The sequence below is a fragment of the Chamaea fasciata genome, unplaced genomic scaffold (assembly GCF_029207755.1).
Source record: "Chamaea fasciata isolate MVZ Bird 193981 ecotype frontalis unplaced genomic scaffold, bChaFas1.0.hap1 SCAF_1, whole genome shotgun sequence".
Classification (NCBI taxonomy): domain Eukaryota; kingdom Metazoa; phylum Chordata; class Aves; order Passeriformes; family Sylviidae; genus Chamaea; species Chamaea fasciata.
Genome location: NW_027094086.1, coordinates 123,024,463 through 123,040,631, shown reverse-complemented (window position 1 = coordinate 123,040,631; position 16,169 = coordinate 123,024,463). Strand labels below are relative to the sequence as shown.

General features: G+C 35.3%; 1 protein-coding gene across 8 annotated transcripts in view; it reads left to right on the top strand.

Annotated features, from left to right (window-relative positions):
- The window catches only part of HDAC9 (histone deacetylase 9), a 457,129-nt gene that overhangs the window by 392,968 nt on the left and 47,992 nt on the right, over positions 1–16,169 (top strand). For all 8 annotated transcript variants that reach the window (XM_066196204.1, XM_066196228.1, XM_066196196.1 and 5 more), the window contains one exon: positions 3,630–3,748. In XM_066196204.1, the coding sequence (XP_066052301.1) occupies positions 3,630–3,748 (119 nt within the window). The remainder of the gene's footprint in view (positions 1–3,629; positions 3,749–16,169) is intronic.

The window sequence follows — 16,169 nt, the reverse complement described above, 5'->3', positions numbered from 1 at the left end:
AATTTTCATGTGCTTTTTGTCACAAAGCAGTTACTGCCAAGGCTAGACAAAAATTAGAGTTGTCCTACCTACATAAGCTCCAAACCAAATGCTGTTTTCCAGATGTTAAGTTGCTCTTTTCTGAGCAGAGATATAATAGAATTTATTTAAAAGAGTAACCACCTAAATGCCTGTAGATTAATGTAGAAGACTGGATTAGAGATTTAGGAACCAAAGACCACAAGTCTTTGCAATTGAAAGACTTATGGCTGTCGTCTTTTTGAAAGACCAAATGGTAGGCTTGACTGCTGTAACAAGGACCAGGGACACTGTGAGATGTTTAAGAAAGGAGTCAAGCTTGCTATTCCAGTAAAAGATTATTTTTTTCATTTTCCATGGAATCTTTCAAAAAGAGAAGTCCTTAGAGTTCTTCATTATTAAAGAAAGAACGGTATAAAATGGATGAGCTCTGAAATTCTACTTCACTCCGTACTATGGAGGATGAAAACAAGAGAACAACACAGGGCATGCAAGTTAGCTCTTCTGGTACATTGCATGCAGAGTAGCAGCAGCAAAGTTCTTAGTTTGTAAGACAATATTACAGCAAAAGTAGGATGTTATTTTTCTGGTGAAATGTAACAGGCACTCTGTACATTTTTAAGAGAAAAAGATTGTTTCTTTCAGAAAAATTCTCTTAGCTGTTTTTTTGGTAATATGAATTCAGGTAATACTGAAAGCAGTAACAGAACACTGAATTTTAAATGCCACATCCAGTTATTAGCATTATATAGCCTTCTCCTTTCTTTAGCTGAGATTCCTATATATCATTTCTGTAGAGATTTATGAATGTGCTACTATTTCCTGTTCAGCACTATTAAAGATGGTGTTAATAGCTGTTCCTGGTTCTTTGTGTCAAAAGACCAAATGCTTTCACTATTTAATGATTCTCCTATTGCTACACAGTATGGCTGGCAGTTTTAATGTCAGACATATTTATTTGACAAAATTTTTGAATAAACTGTGTCTAAACAATTTTTGCTGCTTCTATGAAGGAGATTAAGGGTCAAATGCATTGTTTTGCCCCATTGTTATTAAAGAATGTGCTGACATCTTTACACTTTGGATCAAGGTCTTGAAATGTGGTGGAAGTGTGGTAGATTTTCCCAATTTTCCAAATTATAGGACTCTCAAAGATTTCTTTGTGTGCTAGGCTGGCAAGACTTGTTACTGTTTGGCAACTTGAACTTGCAGTGCTTCTCTGCACTGAACGCACTCCTGAGCTTAGTCTATACTGTACTCTGTGGTGCTGGCACTTTGTTTGACATGAAGAAATAAAAAGCCGAGCCTGACTTGAATTTGAGGAAATATGAATGGAGAGGAGGAGGGCAAAAACTCCAGTGGCTGCAGATAGGGAGGGTTCTTCATAGGATCCCTCCTTCTTTCAGTGTGTATGATGTATGGTGCTATGGGGACAGATGATGATTGTGTATCAGCCACAGTCCTCGCCAGTAATCAGGATCCATGCCACATGTGTTGCAGACGTGGGGAAGTTTGGGAAGTATGTGTTGCTTCAGACAATGAATTTGTAATTAGAGTATCAGAAGGTATGTACATAAGATAAGACGTGGTTGCATAGGAGACCTTTATTCCTGATATTGTTCCCTAGCTTTGTGGAGATTAGCCTGCAAAAGCTCAGTCACTGTAGTGTCTAGTGTAAGTATTCAAATGTGTATTTTATGTGTTATAGAGTTCTACATGGTGGAACAATAGGGAAAAAAAACCTAGAGGAGAAGTAATTGACTGCCTGCCTCCAGGCCATGTCAGCGCAAACCTGTAGCAAGCTTGGTGGATATTTGTTTTAGCTGTTATAAAAAAGTCCAAGAGATGGAAAGTCTCCAATTTTCTTAAACATTTTATTTATATTATTATTTATTCTTACTATTTAAAAGCTTGTACCAGTGTCTGAAATACAGGTTTCCTGCTGCAGCTGCTTCAGGTCCTGTGCACAGGATACAGAACAGGTTATTTCTTTCCTCTTGTAATGACTTACGTATTTGTGCACTTTGATAATATTTGCTCCCATGTTATGCAAATTGAATAGTTATAATTATATTATTTATCCACTTAAGTTATGTTTTTTAGAATTTTTTTCTTTGCTTTTGATCTCTCCGGTTGGCCTAGGTCCTTCTTGAAGGGCAGTGTTCAGTACAGGAATCCATATTTCAGCAGAGGCCTACTAATGACATGTAAAAAAAGGAATATTTCACAACTCATATCACTTTGCCTGCAAATATTTGTCGTGAAATTTCAGCAAAATCACCAAAATATTTTGAGCAGCCTTTATCTTTTTTTTAATGTAAAACTATATTCTTTGAAATGCTGTATGCCCTGAAAAAGACTTTTTGCTTCATATGAGTTCTCTTTTTTATGATTAACAAGTAAAAGGAACATTTTCTGAATATTAAAATTACCTTTGAGGAAAAGAAAAACAAAATATAGTTTATAATGCATAGATCAAAAATTAAACTAAATAAAAACCTAAAGAATTGTTAATATCGTTGATGGGTCTTTTTTTTTTCCACAGAAAACCTAAAACTTTCAACAAATATATGATTTCTTTGGACTAAATTGTTTATCAAATAAATTAATAAACATTGAACTTAAACAAATAGCATTACACATGCACAAAATTAATCTTCCCGTGTGTAGACCAATTGGGTTTTTCTAGAGTTAATTTATCTGTGATAGAACATTCATATATGTATTTGCTTTTTAATGTTAGCCATTTCTCCCTGTTTTAGCACAGCTGTTAGAGTCTCAGGGTTTGTCAAACCAGTGGAAAAGCCATCCTTACTCCTTCCCTTTGGAGTCAGCCTGAAAGAACACATCTGCAAGTGCAGAGCACAGGGGCTTATCTTCTCCTTCAATACATCCTTCATGCTTTGAGATTGGAGAAGGGCAAAATCAAAGTGATAAAATATCCGCACATAAGTTTGTCAAGGAAGGGGTTAAAAAAGTGGAATCTTTGTGACTGTAAAGGGCTGAATTATCTTCCTGACTCCAGCAGGGGTTGCTGTCACTAGTTTGTGGTTGTCACATTCCTGTTATGCTTGACCTTGGAAAGGCTTGACAACATAGTCTGGATTTGATTAAGGGAATTTCATGTTTTTCCTTTGCTAGAGTCACCCCCCACCTCGACAAACATTTAAAAATGTTAAGGAGTAAAAAAAAAAAGAGTTTGGAAAGCAAACATTTTCCCAAAAGAAATTTATAGTTCAAATTTACACCAAGTTCGCACTAACTGGAGCAGTCCGGGTTTCCAGTCAGGCTTTGAGAGGTCTCTGTAAACCATTAGTCACTTCCCTGGAAGAGGCAGCTTTTTATAGGCAGCAGGATAAAACAGACACAGATGTGTAAGTAATATTAGAGGCTTTCACATGTACCTGCCTTTTTTTCTCAGTTATAGAAAAGAAAAAAGAGTGATTACAGAAAGAAATTGATTGAAGCCTTGGACTTGAACAGCTGCCATGAAGACTGGTTGAATTAAAGTAAAATATCTTGTGTTGTGTGTTTTTCTGATTGTGACAATTTATATAATGAAGATGGAAGTTATTTTAATTTTATCACATTGGGTTCTTTACATTCTACAGGACTGTGATTATGCCAGCTGCCAACGAGTTTGATCCAGAAATTGTCCTGGTGTCAGCAGGATTCGATGCTGTGGAAGGCCACGACCCTCCGCTGGGCGGGTACAAAGTCACAGCTAAATGTAGGTATTGCCATTGGCACATGTTTCTGAGTTGGTATTTTTTCTAGTTAGGAACGTTATTATATAAGCCCAGTTCACATCTATGTTTCTGTTTTGTGAGATGACAGCTGTGTCAGTCACTGAGGGCAGGAATTGTCCAGTAGTTAATACCCAGAAATGTTTGGAGAGCTGCAGCACTTGCCGAACTCATGGACAAGGTGGAAACAAACATGTTAGAGTGTCTGGCTCACTCCTTTCTGTTCCTCTTGGCATTTTTGTCTTGACTTTTTAAAGTATTACTTTTCTGGCATTCAAGTAACATTTTAGAGGTTTCATGCTTTTCAATAGGCCACAATTTCCAAATGCTGGAGTAAGTTACTTTTCTTTAAATATATATTGGAGATTTTAGACTTTGGATGCCTAAATCCAATCTCATATTGCTCTTTTGTTTTTGTAATCTTTTCAGCTCCATGGCATTAATCCTGAATTACATCAGTGTTTATGGAGGCCAAATTTTTCTAAAAGACTACTCTGTTGGGTCTCAACATTTGGATGTCCATTTCACTCTTTCAAAATGTGTGCTTATGACAGAGATTTAATACTTTCTGAAAGACAGATCTGTCTGACATATCTCATATGTAGCACTCCAAAATCACTAGCTCTTAGCAGACATTGTGGCCAAACTGATTCTGAGCCTGGGATGTTAAGCAAGGCTGGGTGATGTAGTAACTCTACAGTAATGTGCATTGTAACATTGCTGTATATCAATTGCTTTACATGAGGCAACACAAAATGGTTTCCTAATGCAATGCTGTGAATAATTTTCCTCAGTGTATCTGCTTTTATTCAGTATATTCAGTCTATAATATCACTTCAACAGTTATTGAATATGGACCTCTGCTGCTAATGGCAAAAGCCTTGGGAAAAGTCTGGAGAAGTCAATGAGACTTTAATGGCATTTAAAACACTGCACAAATGGACTCCAGTTTAGAGGAGTTTGTCCTTCTAAGCTCTGCCTTTTGTTACAGATCAATAGACTAAAGCTGTTGTTTACCTCAGGAGGTTCGGGGCAGATATGCATATTTTTTATTTTAATTTTCACTGCATGCTGAACAGGCTCCCCTGAATACCAATGACAGTGATGGAGGAACAGAGTGGCTGTCCATAGTGGTGTGCTGTGGAAAGGGAGAATGCAGAGAGTAGTGCCAGGATCTACCCAAAGACACTTACACGGGTGCTAATGCACAAATGGGCTGGAAATGGAATATCCCTCTGGCTGCAAGTAAGACAATACTGAGTTTTAGTGCAGCTTTTCAGCTCAATGCAGTGGCTGCACTGGAGAGGAAAGAAACATAGCTGGCAGTATGCATGTTTGAGTGTCATTTCCCTGTGTATTATGATTTTTAGTAAAACATTTTGCAGGAAGAGGTGAGAGATTTACTTGCTGTTTTTTTCTGTGTGTGGTTCCTGGTCCGTGGCCCCATTCCATGTGTTTGTGTGGGAGGGAGGTGAACTTTCAACTAGCACTAAATTGGATATTTTGTCGAGAACCATTGTATAACTATCTGTATTTAGCTATCGAGAAGGTATTTTATGTGTCCCTTGAGGATGCAAGATGCTTTGGCATATGTACTATTCTGACACAGAAACTTTAACAACTTAGCTAGAAATTGCAGCAAAGAAAAACTGTGTGACATTATAATTAGTGCTAATTTTCTTTCATGAATTAATTAGCTCTTAAGTTTTTTTAAGAAATCTTAATACACTTTTTAATATAAGAGGCTGCACATCTACTTCTGCATATGTGTCTGTAAGTAAAAAACGTGATTTTTTGCTTACAGGAAAAAAAAAAGCCAGTGTAGGTGGCTCTTGTTTAAATTAAGAGAAAAGCCGAGATAGACTCAGATAATGATCATGCACCTGAGGGATGAACAAAGCCATATTTACAGAGCCAAAGGAATTTATTATTTCCCCAAAACAAAATTCTCCACATTCCACCATACTATTTTAGAACATAACATACGATATGTGGTATGTAGGAAAATGAACAGTCTTTTGAAAAAATAAGGTCCAAAGAGAAACTTTCATATTAGAGACTAAAAATAGATCTTTGTGTAAAGTTTTAATATACTTGGTTTGTAATAATTGGAAATTATATGCCAAAAATGAAGTTGAACCTGTAAACAATCTTTCTTTATAAGTCTTTGGCACTTTGTGTATACATAATACATTGAATTTTTTGATTTTTATGATTTAATACGAGCTTTACTAATTAGGGAGAGATTGACATCAAAGGACAGAAGATAGATTCTTAGGTACTAACCTTGCTTCTAAAGAGCATTTAGAAGCCACTAGATATTTCATTATACACTTGATATTTATTATATACTTGATAATGAATTATTTATGTCTTTCCCTCAGAGTACAATCTAAGAGAAAAAAATAAAATCAACTATCCCAAGTTATAAAGTAAAAAATCACTGGATGAAGATAGCAGATTGAACTAATTACAGCCTTGGAGTAACCATATAGCAGACAATGACATTGAGCAAAAAAATGGTCTGATAAATCTACACAGTTTGAGAAATGTAAACTGTCATCTGCTTTAACTCAGATTTTGTTTTTCTGTTTTGTTGTACAATCTTATTTACTGAGGATTATTTCTGAGTATGCCATTTCTGATTAGAAAAGAAACATGTCAGCAACAAAATTATCAGATATATATATATTTGCAGCTGATTTCAAATCTGTGACTCTGTTGTGCATGTCAGGATTTCTCACATGAAGGTTACTCTCAACTCCTCTAGAAGGCTGTGGAGTGGAAGCTGGCCAACTGAGATCAGTGATGATAGAAGAGCTTGGATATATCTCACTTCCTAATTTCTCTCTACTGTGCTAAGTAATGAAATCATTAATAGTCCTTTACCCTTAAAAAAAAAAGAGCGATATAATGTTTAAAAAAAGTTTGGAAGGGAAAATAAAATCTTTCCTATCTTCCTGCACTTTCCAAAACTTTGCCTATTTTTTCAAAGTGGCTTTGAAAGTCATCCTCATCTGTTGATTAGTTTTCACTAAACTAAGCAATATTTAGCTAAGTTTTACCTGTCTGTGAAACAGATTTGTTTGGTGCAATGTAAAATTGAGAATGAGCATTAAGTAAAACATTTTTTTCAGCCCCAACTTTGAGGGTTTCACAGGCACATTTTTCTTTATGTTAGCTCTTCTTGCCAATCCTCTCTCTTAATGAAGTGCTATGATTTCAAAAGGTGCTTTTATAATACACCTACATACACATACACATCTTGAAATATATACTCAACCCATGTGCATAAACTTTGTGATGGATTTTATATTCTTATAAGAACAAAAAGGGCTTCAAAGATTTGATATGACTGGTGGCATATGGCAGAACTTGTTGCTGCTGGGAAGTTCTCAGTCCTTTGGTACAAGCTACATTTCTAATACCTTAGTAAGGAAAGGCAAGCTTTATTGACAACACTGATGAAAGGCCACCTAGCATAATTGGAAACAGGTATTCTTTAGAATTCACAATCACTTTGCCTTGAAGAAGGTCTTCCCCCCCATAAGGGTTTGTTTCAGAAAAATACTTTGTTTTTCCAAATAAAAACTTATTGTCTGCTAAAAATATTATCTTTACTCACAGACACTGCCTTGCCTGTGGCATTATACTATGGGAACTGCACCAAGTTTGACATCAAAAAGCAAAGAGAAGAAAGTGGGGCAAATGTCATGTTGAATTTCTCTGGTAGTCCTCTTGGCTCAGGGTCTTGCACCAGTTAAAGGTGCCAACTCTTGCTCAGGAGCTTCTCTAATATCTGGTATGTTCTGTCAGGAATATTCAGGCAACTTATCACAGATTTTGCTTTCTGTGCTCCTTCTGTAATGACTGAAGATTAACTTCATTAGCTGAAAAAGAGGAATACCTTCTGTAATGTTAAGTCCATCTTCAGTACTAGCATGGCTCTGTGCCTGTTGCTTGGCTCAGTGGTTCCCCAAGATGTAAGGTGGGGTTGGGTGCATCGACTGGAACTCTCATACACAACTCTTATGCAGACTAGCTGTTGAAGTCTTTGGGATCTCTTTGTTTAGATAACAGACTGTAAAAGCCCTTGGATTTTATTGTAAAATATAATCAGGTGAGAGAAAAACACATCTCAGTTCCTACCTATTCCAATTTTATTATTGGAAATTAATTTTTTTCAATGGGATAACAGAACATATAAGCACAATTTAACATGTATTATCAAAATATATTTTTATCAAATTCACTTTTTGTACTGGAGTAATAAAAGTTGCATTTGCAATAAAAAAATAAGAAAAATAGTGGTAGAAGAAATAATGAGAATAAAGGAATTTTATATTTGGAATAGTAAGGATATGCCTAAACAGTATGAATCTATCATTTCTGTTATCCTGATGATCCTTAGAGGAACTACTGAAGATAGCACTGCAACACTTTGTGCTTTATTTTACAGTTAACTTTTACATCACCTTCTAAAATATATGGTATTACCACACGATTTGAATTTTGTGTAGTGAACAAGTCTGAAGAAGAGCTGTCAGATATGGTAATAAATTTGCAATTTGTTAGATCTTGTAAAGGAACTGCTTTTAGATTTAGCTCTGCTGGCTGAAGATCTCCATGTAACATTATCCTGAGGTGAAGTACTTTCTCTTTGTTTTATAGAATAGCCCTTAGAATAATGCTTGCACTAAAGCCACTGGGATCACTTTACTGTTCAAGTAAATATTCTACATATTCATTAAATCGTGACTATTCCATAAAAAGAATAAAGTAAATAGGGAAGTGTCAAGCAAGAATGAAGACCTTTTTCAAGGTACTTAACTTCCTAAAGCACTGCATTTGTTAAGGGCTATGATGATTTACTGGAGTTTTCCTGTTGTTTTACTCTGCTATTCCAAAGATGCTATTTGACACCAGAGTGCAAAATAAAATCATCAATTAGCAGTGGGAAAGGATACCATTGTGGTCATTTAAAGAGTAAATGATATTTTGTCTGTTGGAATATTTGTCTTTTGTTCTGCCAAATTTGTAATGAAAAGTTGATTCAATGCCTGGAATATAACTGATTCTGTCTAAGCTGATTTGCAACTTTTAATGTTTTTATTTGAGAAAATTGCAATAACTCCCTTATCAAGAGCTACATTATGCTGTAATACATTCTATTCAAGTGAGGCCAGTGAAAAAAGTGCTGAAGTTATTAGCAGTTTCCCTTCTCATGAGCTCAGGTTATTTCCAAAGGATAAGTGGTAGAAATTATTGTATAAAAAACACTGCTGACTTAAACGTAGCCAACAGCTCTTCCATGAGGAATCTCTTCTCATGGCTGGAAATTTGAAGAATACAAATAAGAGCAGCCAGGTTGAACTTGGGGGCCTGTTGGTTTCCTGATGCTTTGCCCTTCACATTTTAGTTCTAATTCCCACTGTGAGTAATTAATTTTGACTAAAAGATCTCTGAATGTAATATAAAATGCTATAAAAATCTAAAATACCTAGCATCTTGGCACAAGCAAAATCAAAAGTGATGGACACAGTCATAATAAAGAGATGACTGCTGGAACAAGTGATGTATCAGCTGTCCCTGGAAGGCTTTAAAGGAGACATATAAATAGATGGCATCCTTACAATTAGGTATGCCATAGCACACTCAGACACCACAGGCTTCATGCAAAAGTTTTTCTTCAATACCTAGTCTTTTCTTGACCCTTCACAACTGTCCTACTGTATCTTGGAATTCTTCTCAGTTTCTCACTGTGTTTTGTCTATAGTATATGGGTTAGAAACAGACCAAAGGCTAATGCTAAAACTACTTATCACTGAATTCAAAAGCAGAGCTGCTCAGGGTCAAAGCCTGGTACTTCAGATTTATTTCAGAGATAAAGTGTCCCTTGTGCTAGTTTCAGTATTTCTAAAACATTCTATGTGACTGAGTATTTAAAGTACTTAAAAGGCTATATATGTTGCTTGGTTTTGGTTTGGTCTTGTTGTTTTTTTTTTTTTTTTTTTTTTTTTTTTTTTGTTTTTTTTTGTTTTTTTTTTTTTTTTTTTTTTTTTTTTTTTTTTTGTTTTTGTTTTTTTGTTTTTTGTTTTTTGTTTTCCTGGAATTACTTAGTTTCTGAAGGGGTCCCTAGATAATATTGTTACTCTTTACTGGAATTGGACAGCCTTGGACTGCCTGTGACTGTTTTTGGGTAGGATGACTATAATGTCTTAGGGTAGGGACTTCACTTTCTTGTGATTGTCTGAAAGTTGTCTCTGACTCTTGACTCCAAGAAAAAGTCCTGGCTGGGACGACTGGGGCTAATGTAATAGGTCAAAGGAAGGCAGGGAAAAGGAGTCCCTGCAAATTGACAGCTGACTAAAGAGAATAGTAGTAGCTTGGTAGCTGTTTTAGCACAGTTTGAGTTTCTAAAAATAGCATTGCAGGCTTTTATAATCCCTTCACAAGAAAGTCTTTTTGATTCAACTCCGAGAAGCTGTGATCTTGGTAAGCCTGGCACTGACTGCTGCTGACTGCAGTTTAGAAGCTGGCATAGCTGCTCCAAGCAGCTCCTTGCCATACAAAAGCATGATTGCACACCACTTCCCCTTTTGAGTTGTCTGTTATTTACCTTGCACTGGGCCAGTTTCTTGTCAGTCTCTCTATAGGTACATGGAGCATAAAAAGTGAAGAGACTTCTATTGGGCTGAAGCTGAATCAGATTATGGAAGGACCAATGTGTGCCAGAGGCAGCAGAGAAAGGAAGAGAATGCATAGGATAATTTATGGTAGCAGTAAACTGTTAAATTACTTCAGTTGCCACAGCTGCCTTCTTTCCTGAATTTTCCTGAGTTCAGATTTTTTGGACATAATTTGGTTATCTTTGTGGTACTTGAGGTGATAGGATGATTATCCGGCAGCGTAAATCTTCAGCTTTTGCCTCAGAACTAACAGCATCAGGGATGGGTTGGAGCAATGATGATTAATCCAGTTTTTCACTGGGGAATATCCTCATTGATATCAGATATTTTCTTTCTGTTCCTTTTGTCTCTTGGAAACTACAGGATACCCAGTGACTGGCAGCAAGAAAATGTAGCATCAAGACTTTGCATCTAGTTGTTCTCTTCTGAATGCAAAGTTTGGGTTTTCTCTAGGGTGATTTCTTGAATACTAATTAAATGGTAGTTTGGTATGATCCAAAAGACATCAAAATAGATGACAAATTAATTGGTGACCAACCCTCAGACATGATTATTTTCACAGGATTTACTGTAAGAAGTAAAGCATTTTAGTTTCTTTTTCCTTGTAGCCCAGAGCAGTCATTGCTGTATCATATCCTATGGTTTGGACACGGCCATTGGATTGCCCAGCCTCCTAAATCAGATTATATTTATTTATTCCTGCAATTGTACTCCTTAGATTTTCTCTTGCAATAAAAATATTGGTGATTTATTTGTCAGTGATTCCAGGATTTGGTACATTTTTGGCTTGTACATTACATTTACATTTACGAATATGAAATGTAGCAAATTTCAGAAATCCTGCTCTCTGAGGAAGAATAGTCTGTTGGCTCCTGTTTAAGAGAGATTGGACTTCACTGTATAAAATTAGTGTCCTCTCTAGGACACAGCATAAAAATGCAAATGTGAAGATATAAGAGAAGTCCTTTTTTATTGTTTCGTTTAAAGAAAGGTTAGTGCTTGGAGAAATTCAGAAAAATTCTGATGTTTTGTTGAAGAACCTGCTTTCACATACTGGCAAATAAGTGTCTGTCAATGGCTTGGACTATGGGCTTGACCCATGTGAAAACAGTGAATAATTCACCTCATTTACTGAGGCTAGGGAAATCCTCGTCTTCTGACTTTGGGGCACGCATGTCAACTGGACACATAAAACCCATCTGAAGGATTCGGAAATCTTAGTACTGATTCTGTTATTGCCCAGTGTTTTCAATAATGTCTGGCTAACTGGTGTGTCTTCCAGAAAGGGTCTACCTGAGCAGAAAGCGAGTGAAATTAGAAATATTAATAAATAAGCATTGATTTCGCCTGCTTTTTCACTTTTACACAGCCTTTCTTTCTGCAAATGAGCAAGGAGAGTTTTCTGTTTCTGTTCCCACTCCTACCTCTCAAAGAGAAGATCTGTCTGCTGGCTAGTTAACTAATTGTTACAAGTGAAAAACCACCTGTACAGCATGTTCAGCTATGCAGTGTCAATCCATCTGCAGAATGCATCAGGTGCCCATTCCTTGATTTAGGGCAGTGGCTGGGGACAGGGCAGAGGATGGATTACAATGGGAAAAAAAAAGAATCTACAGAACTATTAAGAATTATTTTCGCTTTTTGCTCATCTTCACCTATCTCTTCACCTACCTCTTGATGTTTTTTCTTTCATGCTACAGAAGCAACATTGGCTAATGACAATAACTTATGTGAGGGATGCAAAAAAGGTAAAATTGGTCTTACCTTCTCTCAGTTTTGAAATTAAACTTATGAAATCTTTTTCCTTATTGAAAAAAAAAAGAGGCTGTCATTTAGTAGAAGAAAGAACAAAGTTGTTTTGTTTTTTTTTTTGCTTAGGCAGTATTAATCATGTCAGATTAAAATTTAAATAGAGCAAATTAAATATAAGTTTTTAGGGCCATTTTGCAACTAATTGAGCTTGACAGTGTTCAGAAACTTGCCCGTGCCTTTTGCAGGATTGGGTCCTGAGAGAACATTGTTGAAAGACATCTCCAAATGTGGATTTCTGCATAACAAAGTGTCTGATCTTTTATAGCATCATTGCATTGGGAATTAGTCTTGTCTTTGGGAATTTGTAGTCTTTAGTAGAAGAGCATGATTTATGTCTTAGAATTTAACCATTCTCTGTAATAAATAGAAATGTGCCACAAGTATTTACTTGGTTGCGCCATGGGAAAATTTTTAACATATTGTTCACAGCTACAAAATGCTATAAAAGAAGGCATGTAATTTGAAGACCGACTATCCTTTGTGATTTCTAACCAATAGATTGACTAATATCTTTCAAAAGAGACAGCAGCCAAAATGTTTACATCTCATTAGGCAGAGAAAAAGAGAGCACACACAATTTTGATTATGAGCTTGGATGGTTCATTTCTTTGGGCTTCACATCCCCACTACTTAAGGCAGACTGTAACTTTAAGATGTTATCTCTTGCCTGCACAAATAAACAGCCAGTTATGCTTTTTATGGTGGGTAGTTCTCAAACCAACAGGGGATTAAATGATATTAGCTGGAGTTTGTGGTTCCCTGCTGAACTATCACGGGCTCCATGGATTCCTGTCCTGAATATTTGACAGAGCAAACACCTCTTATCTGAGGTGATATTCTCACACTGGCCTCTTGGCCATGGACTTCAAAAGCTAATCACAGGGAGGGCTTGAGAGGCAATAACCCTTAATATAACAGTCTCTCCTGATAGGGATAGACAAGGTAAAGGTAAGGCGTCTCTGAAGTTTGCTCTTGTGTGTTTAGCCCCATGGGGTGATAAGGGGCCATCTGTTTTTTCAGTCTGCAAACTCATCTTTTTCACACTATCCCAGTATTAAGTACACATTAGGTCTGACTGGTATCAGCACCAGCGATTCTTCAGTAATCTGAAGAGGTTTTCTTGGTATTTTTCGCTTTGATCCCGGCAATTGTCCCAGCTGCTGTTGTGTTGGGTTTTTTTAACCAAGCAAATATTTAAAATAAAACTTAAATTATAATGTTTAAGGTACCGTTGTCACAAAGAAAATAAGTTATTGAAATAGGTGAAAGTTTTGAAAGTTATGTTAATTACTTGTGGGTAAAGGGAAATTTTTGTGCTTACCTGTGTCATTAAACTCAAAACATCTGTTCATGGTGGTAGTTTCAAAAAGTCACATCACCACACCTTTATTAATTGTTGAAATAGAATATCAGTACTACCAGTTCTAGAAGCTAAAAACCACTGCTTCAGGCCTCAAAAAAGAGTGAGTAAAATGCTACTCAGATTTCTTTTATTGTGAAGCTCCCAGAACATCTTCCTTTATCTTTTAAGCTTTTCCTTGCAGCCATTTTTTTTAATCAATGATACATTTGGATTCAATTGCAATCTCCTGATTATAATAGCTTTATATGAAAACACTGAATAATATGAAATCAGCAATAAAATGATGCAAATTGCCAACACTGGCACATAAAATAAAAAACCCAAACCCCTAATTTTTTTCAGCACTTTATTACCTTAATTTGTTGCTTTGGAGGGTGGGGATGGTGGCTGTCTTTAAGGAAATTGTTCTTGCTTATACTGACTAATTGCCATAAAATTTCTGGAAATGCAAGAATGTAGATCCTAATCCCACGAGCTTTTACTCGCTTTGAGAAATCCTGTTGATTGAGACTACCCCACCAACCTGATTAAGATTTACTGGAATAAATAATGTTTGCAGGGACAGAGATTTTAAATATCAATATGGTACAAAAAACATGCAAAAACCTCTTCAAAACCATATTTACATGAAACAGTGTTATTTAAATACTTCCTGAAATCATGTAGAATTCAACTGAAAAAAAATAAGAATTGTTCTATTTTAAAATATGTCCATTTGAAGTGAATTTACTAATAATTTATTTCCTTCAGATTCATTCTTTTCTCCCCATCATCACTTATGATCCATGTACACTAAAATGGACCAAGAGAAAGACCTTGAAAGATCTTCTTTAGAAGAAGAAAGTAAAATTAGATAACTGTCCAGAACAACAAAGTAGCAAAGTAAAAATTCACTTACCTAATGTTTTCTGTTTATAATGGCAAATTAATCACATATTTGTTTCCTTTGATCCTTAGTTTTATACGTTTTCCTTAAATTCCTCTTGTTAAAAAAAAATCTCTTTTTGATATCTGACATTGCATCCATTCAGAAGTAATTTGTTTGTGAGAGCTGTTTTCTAATTTTTTTTTACTTACTTAAAACAGATTAGCATTCTCTAAAAGTAAAATAAAACAAATCTGTTTCATTTAACAGTGGAATGTGTCCTTTAATGAAAAGTCTGGGTTTTAAATGTGTTAGCTTTCAAATTATTTTCCTAATATGATTAATTAACATCAGATATGAATTTAGTGATTTATTTGTATGGAAAACAGATTACTGACATGTATTGCCATATAAATTGTGTTTTTATTTGTGATTGCAGCCAGGCATAATGTGTTTGTTTTTGTTCGTCATTTTCTTCTTATTAAGCAAAGCTGGTTTGCAAAGAATAACTTATATTGTTTTGCATTGTATTTTTATTCTGTCAAGAGAAATTATCAATTTAAAATTTGAGATATATATAAATCTCAATAAAAATTGATAACCTTACCAAGTTAGTTCTGTTTTTAAAATTTTCATATAATATATTTATTTTTAAAATAAGTAGAATTATTATTTTTTTCTGTAAAAAGGTTTAATTTATCCAAAATGGAAAAAATTACAGAATATCTTTAATTGGTTTGGGTTTTTTTTGTGGTAGAGAAGAGGTATTGACTAAAAGATCAAATTCAGTTGTTATTATTTGGACCTATTTTTATTTCTACTTAAAAAGGTAGTATCTGTAGTCTCGGAAATCCTTTGTTTTCAATGAAAGTTATAGTAGCATCTTTTACGATTCCTACAGGGACAGTTTTGCAGTAAAATTGCTTTTTAGAATGACTGGTATGTGTCCTAACAAATTTACCAGGAATTTCAAGAAATTTTGTCAAATCATCTTTGAAATAGCTGCATAATTAAGTCAAGGGTTTGAAGCATGTTGGCACAGAAGTAAAAGTGGCAGAGTGGAACACATTTTGTTGAAATTTCCAAAGCCAACATGAGCAGATCAAAAGAATTTTTCATTCACTTAAATGTTTGAGTAAGCAGCATTTATAAACCTGCATCAGTCGCTGGGGAATACAGTAAAGAAAATCCATTTATCAAGTGATGTGTTGCTGACTAAAAATTGTAATTTAATAAGCAAATTTTTTACATCAAAGGAATTAGTTATAAAAAAAAATGTGCTATTTATATCACCATGTTAATAAATTATTTTTTTGTAGTTGTGGTAGCCGCACCATTGCAACTCTGTGGAACATACATGAAGACAGTGCCTCTGTCCTGAACCATGTAATTTTTTTCTTTTATCTCTTTTTGGGTGCATCTATTCCCACACAGTGGACACCTCTGGGATTTTCCCAACATGCTCTGTGAGGAAAAACATTGAGATCACAAAAGCTGAAGATCTTTAAGGATCAGTAGTTCTGATACGTTTTCATCCACCAGGAGGTTCCTTCCAATTCACTGGGAATTGCTGAAGGTTTTTTTCAGTCACATTACAAATTTGAAGATTATCTAAATGAACACTATTTTTATAATGTTTTAGGTTACTGATAGGGAGTAAAGAAGATTACTTTAAA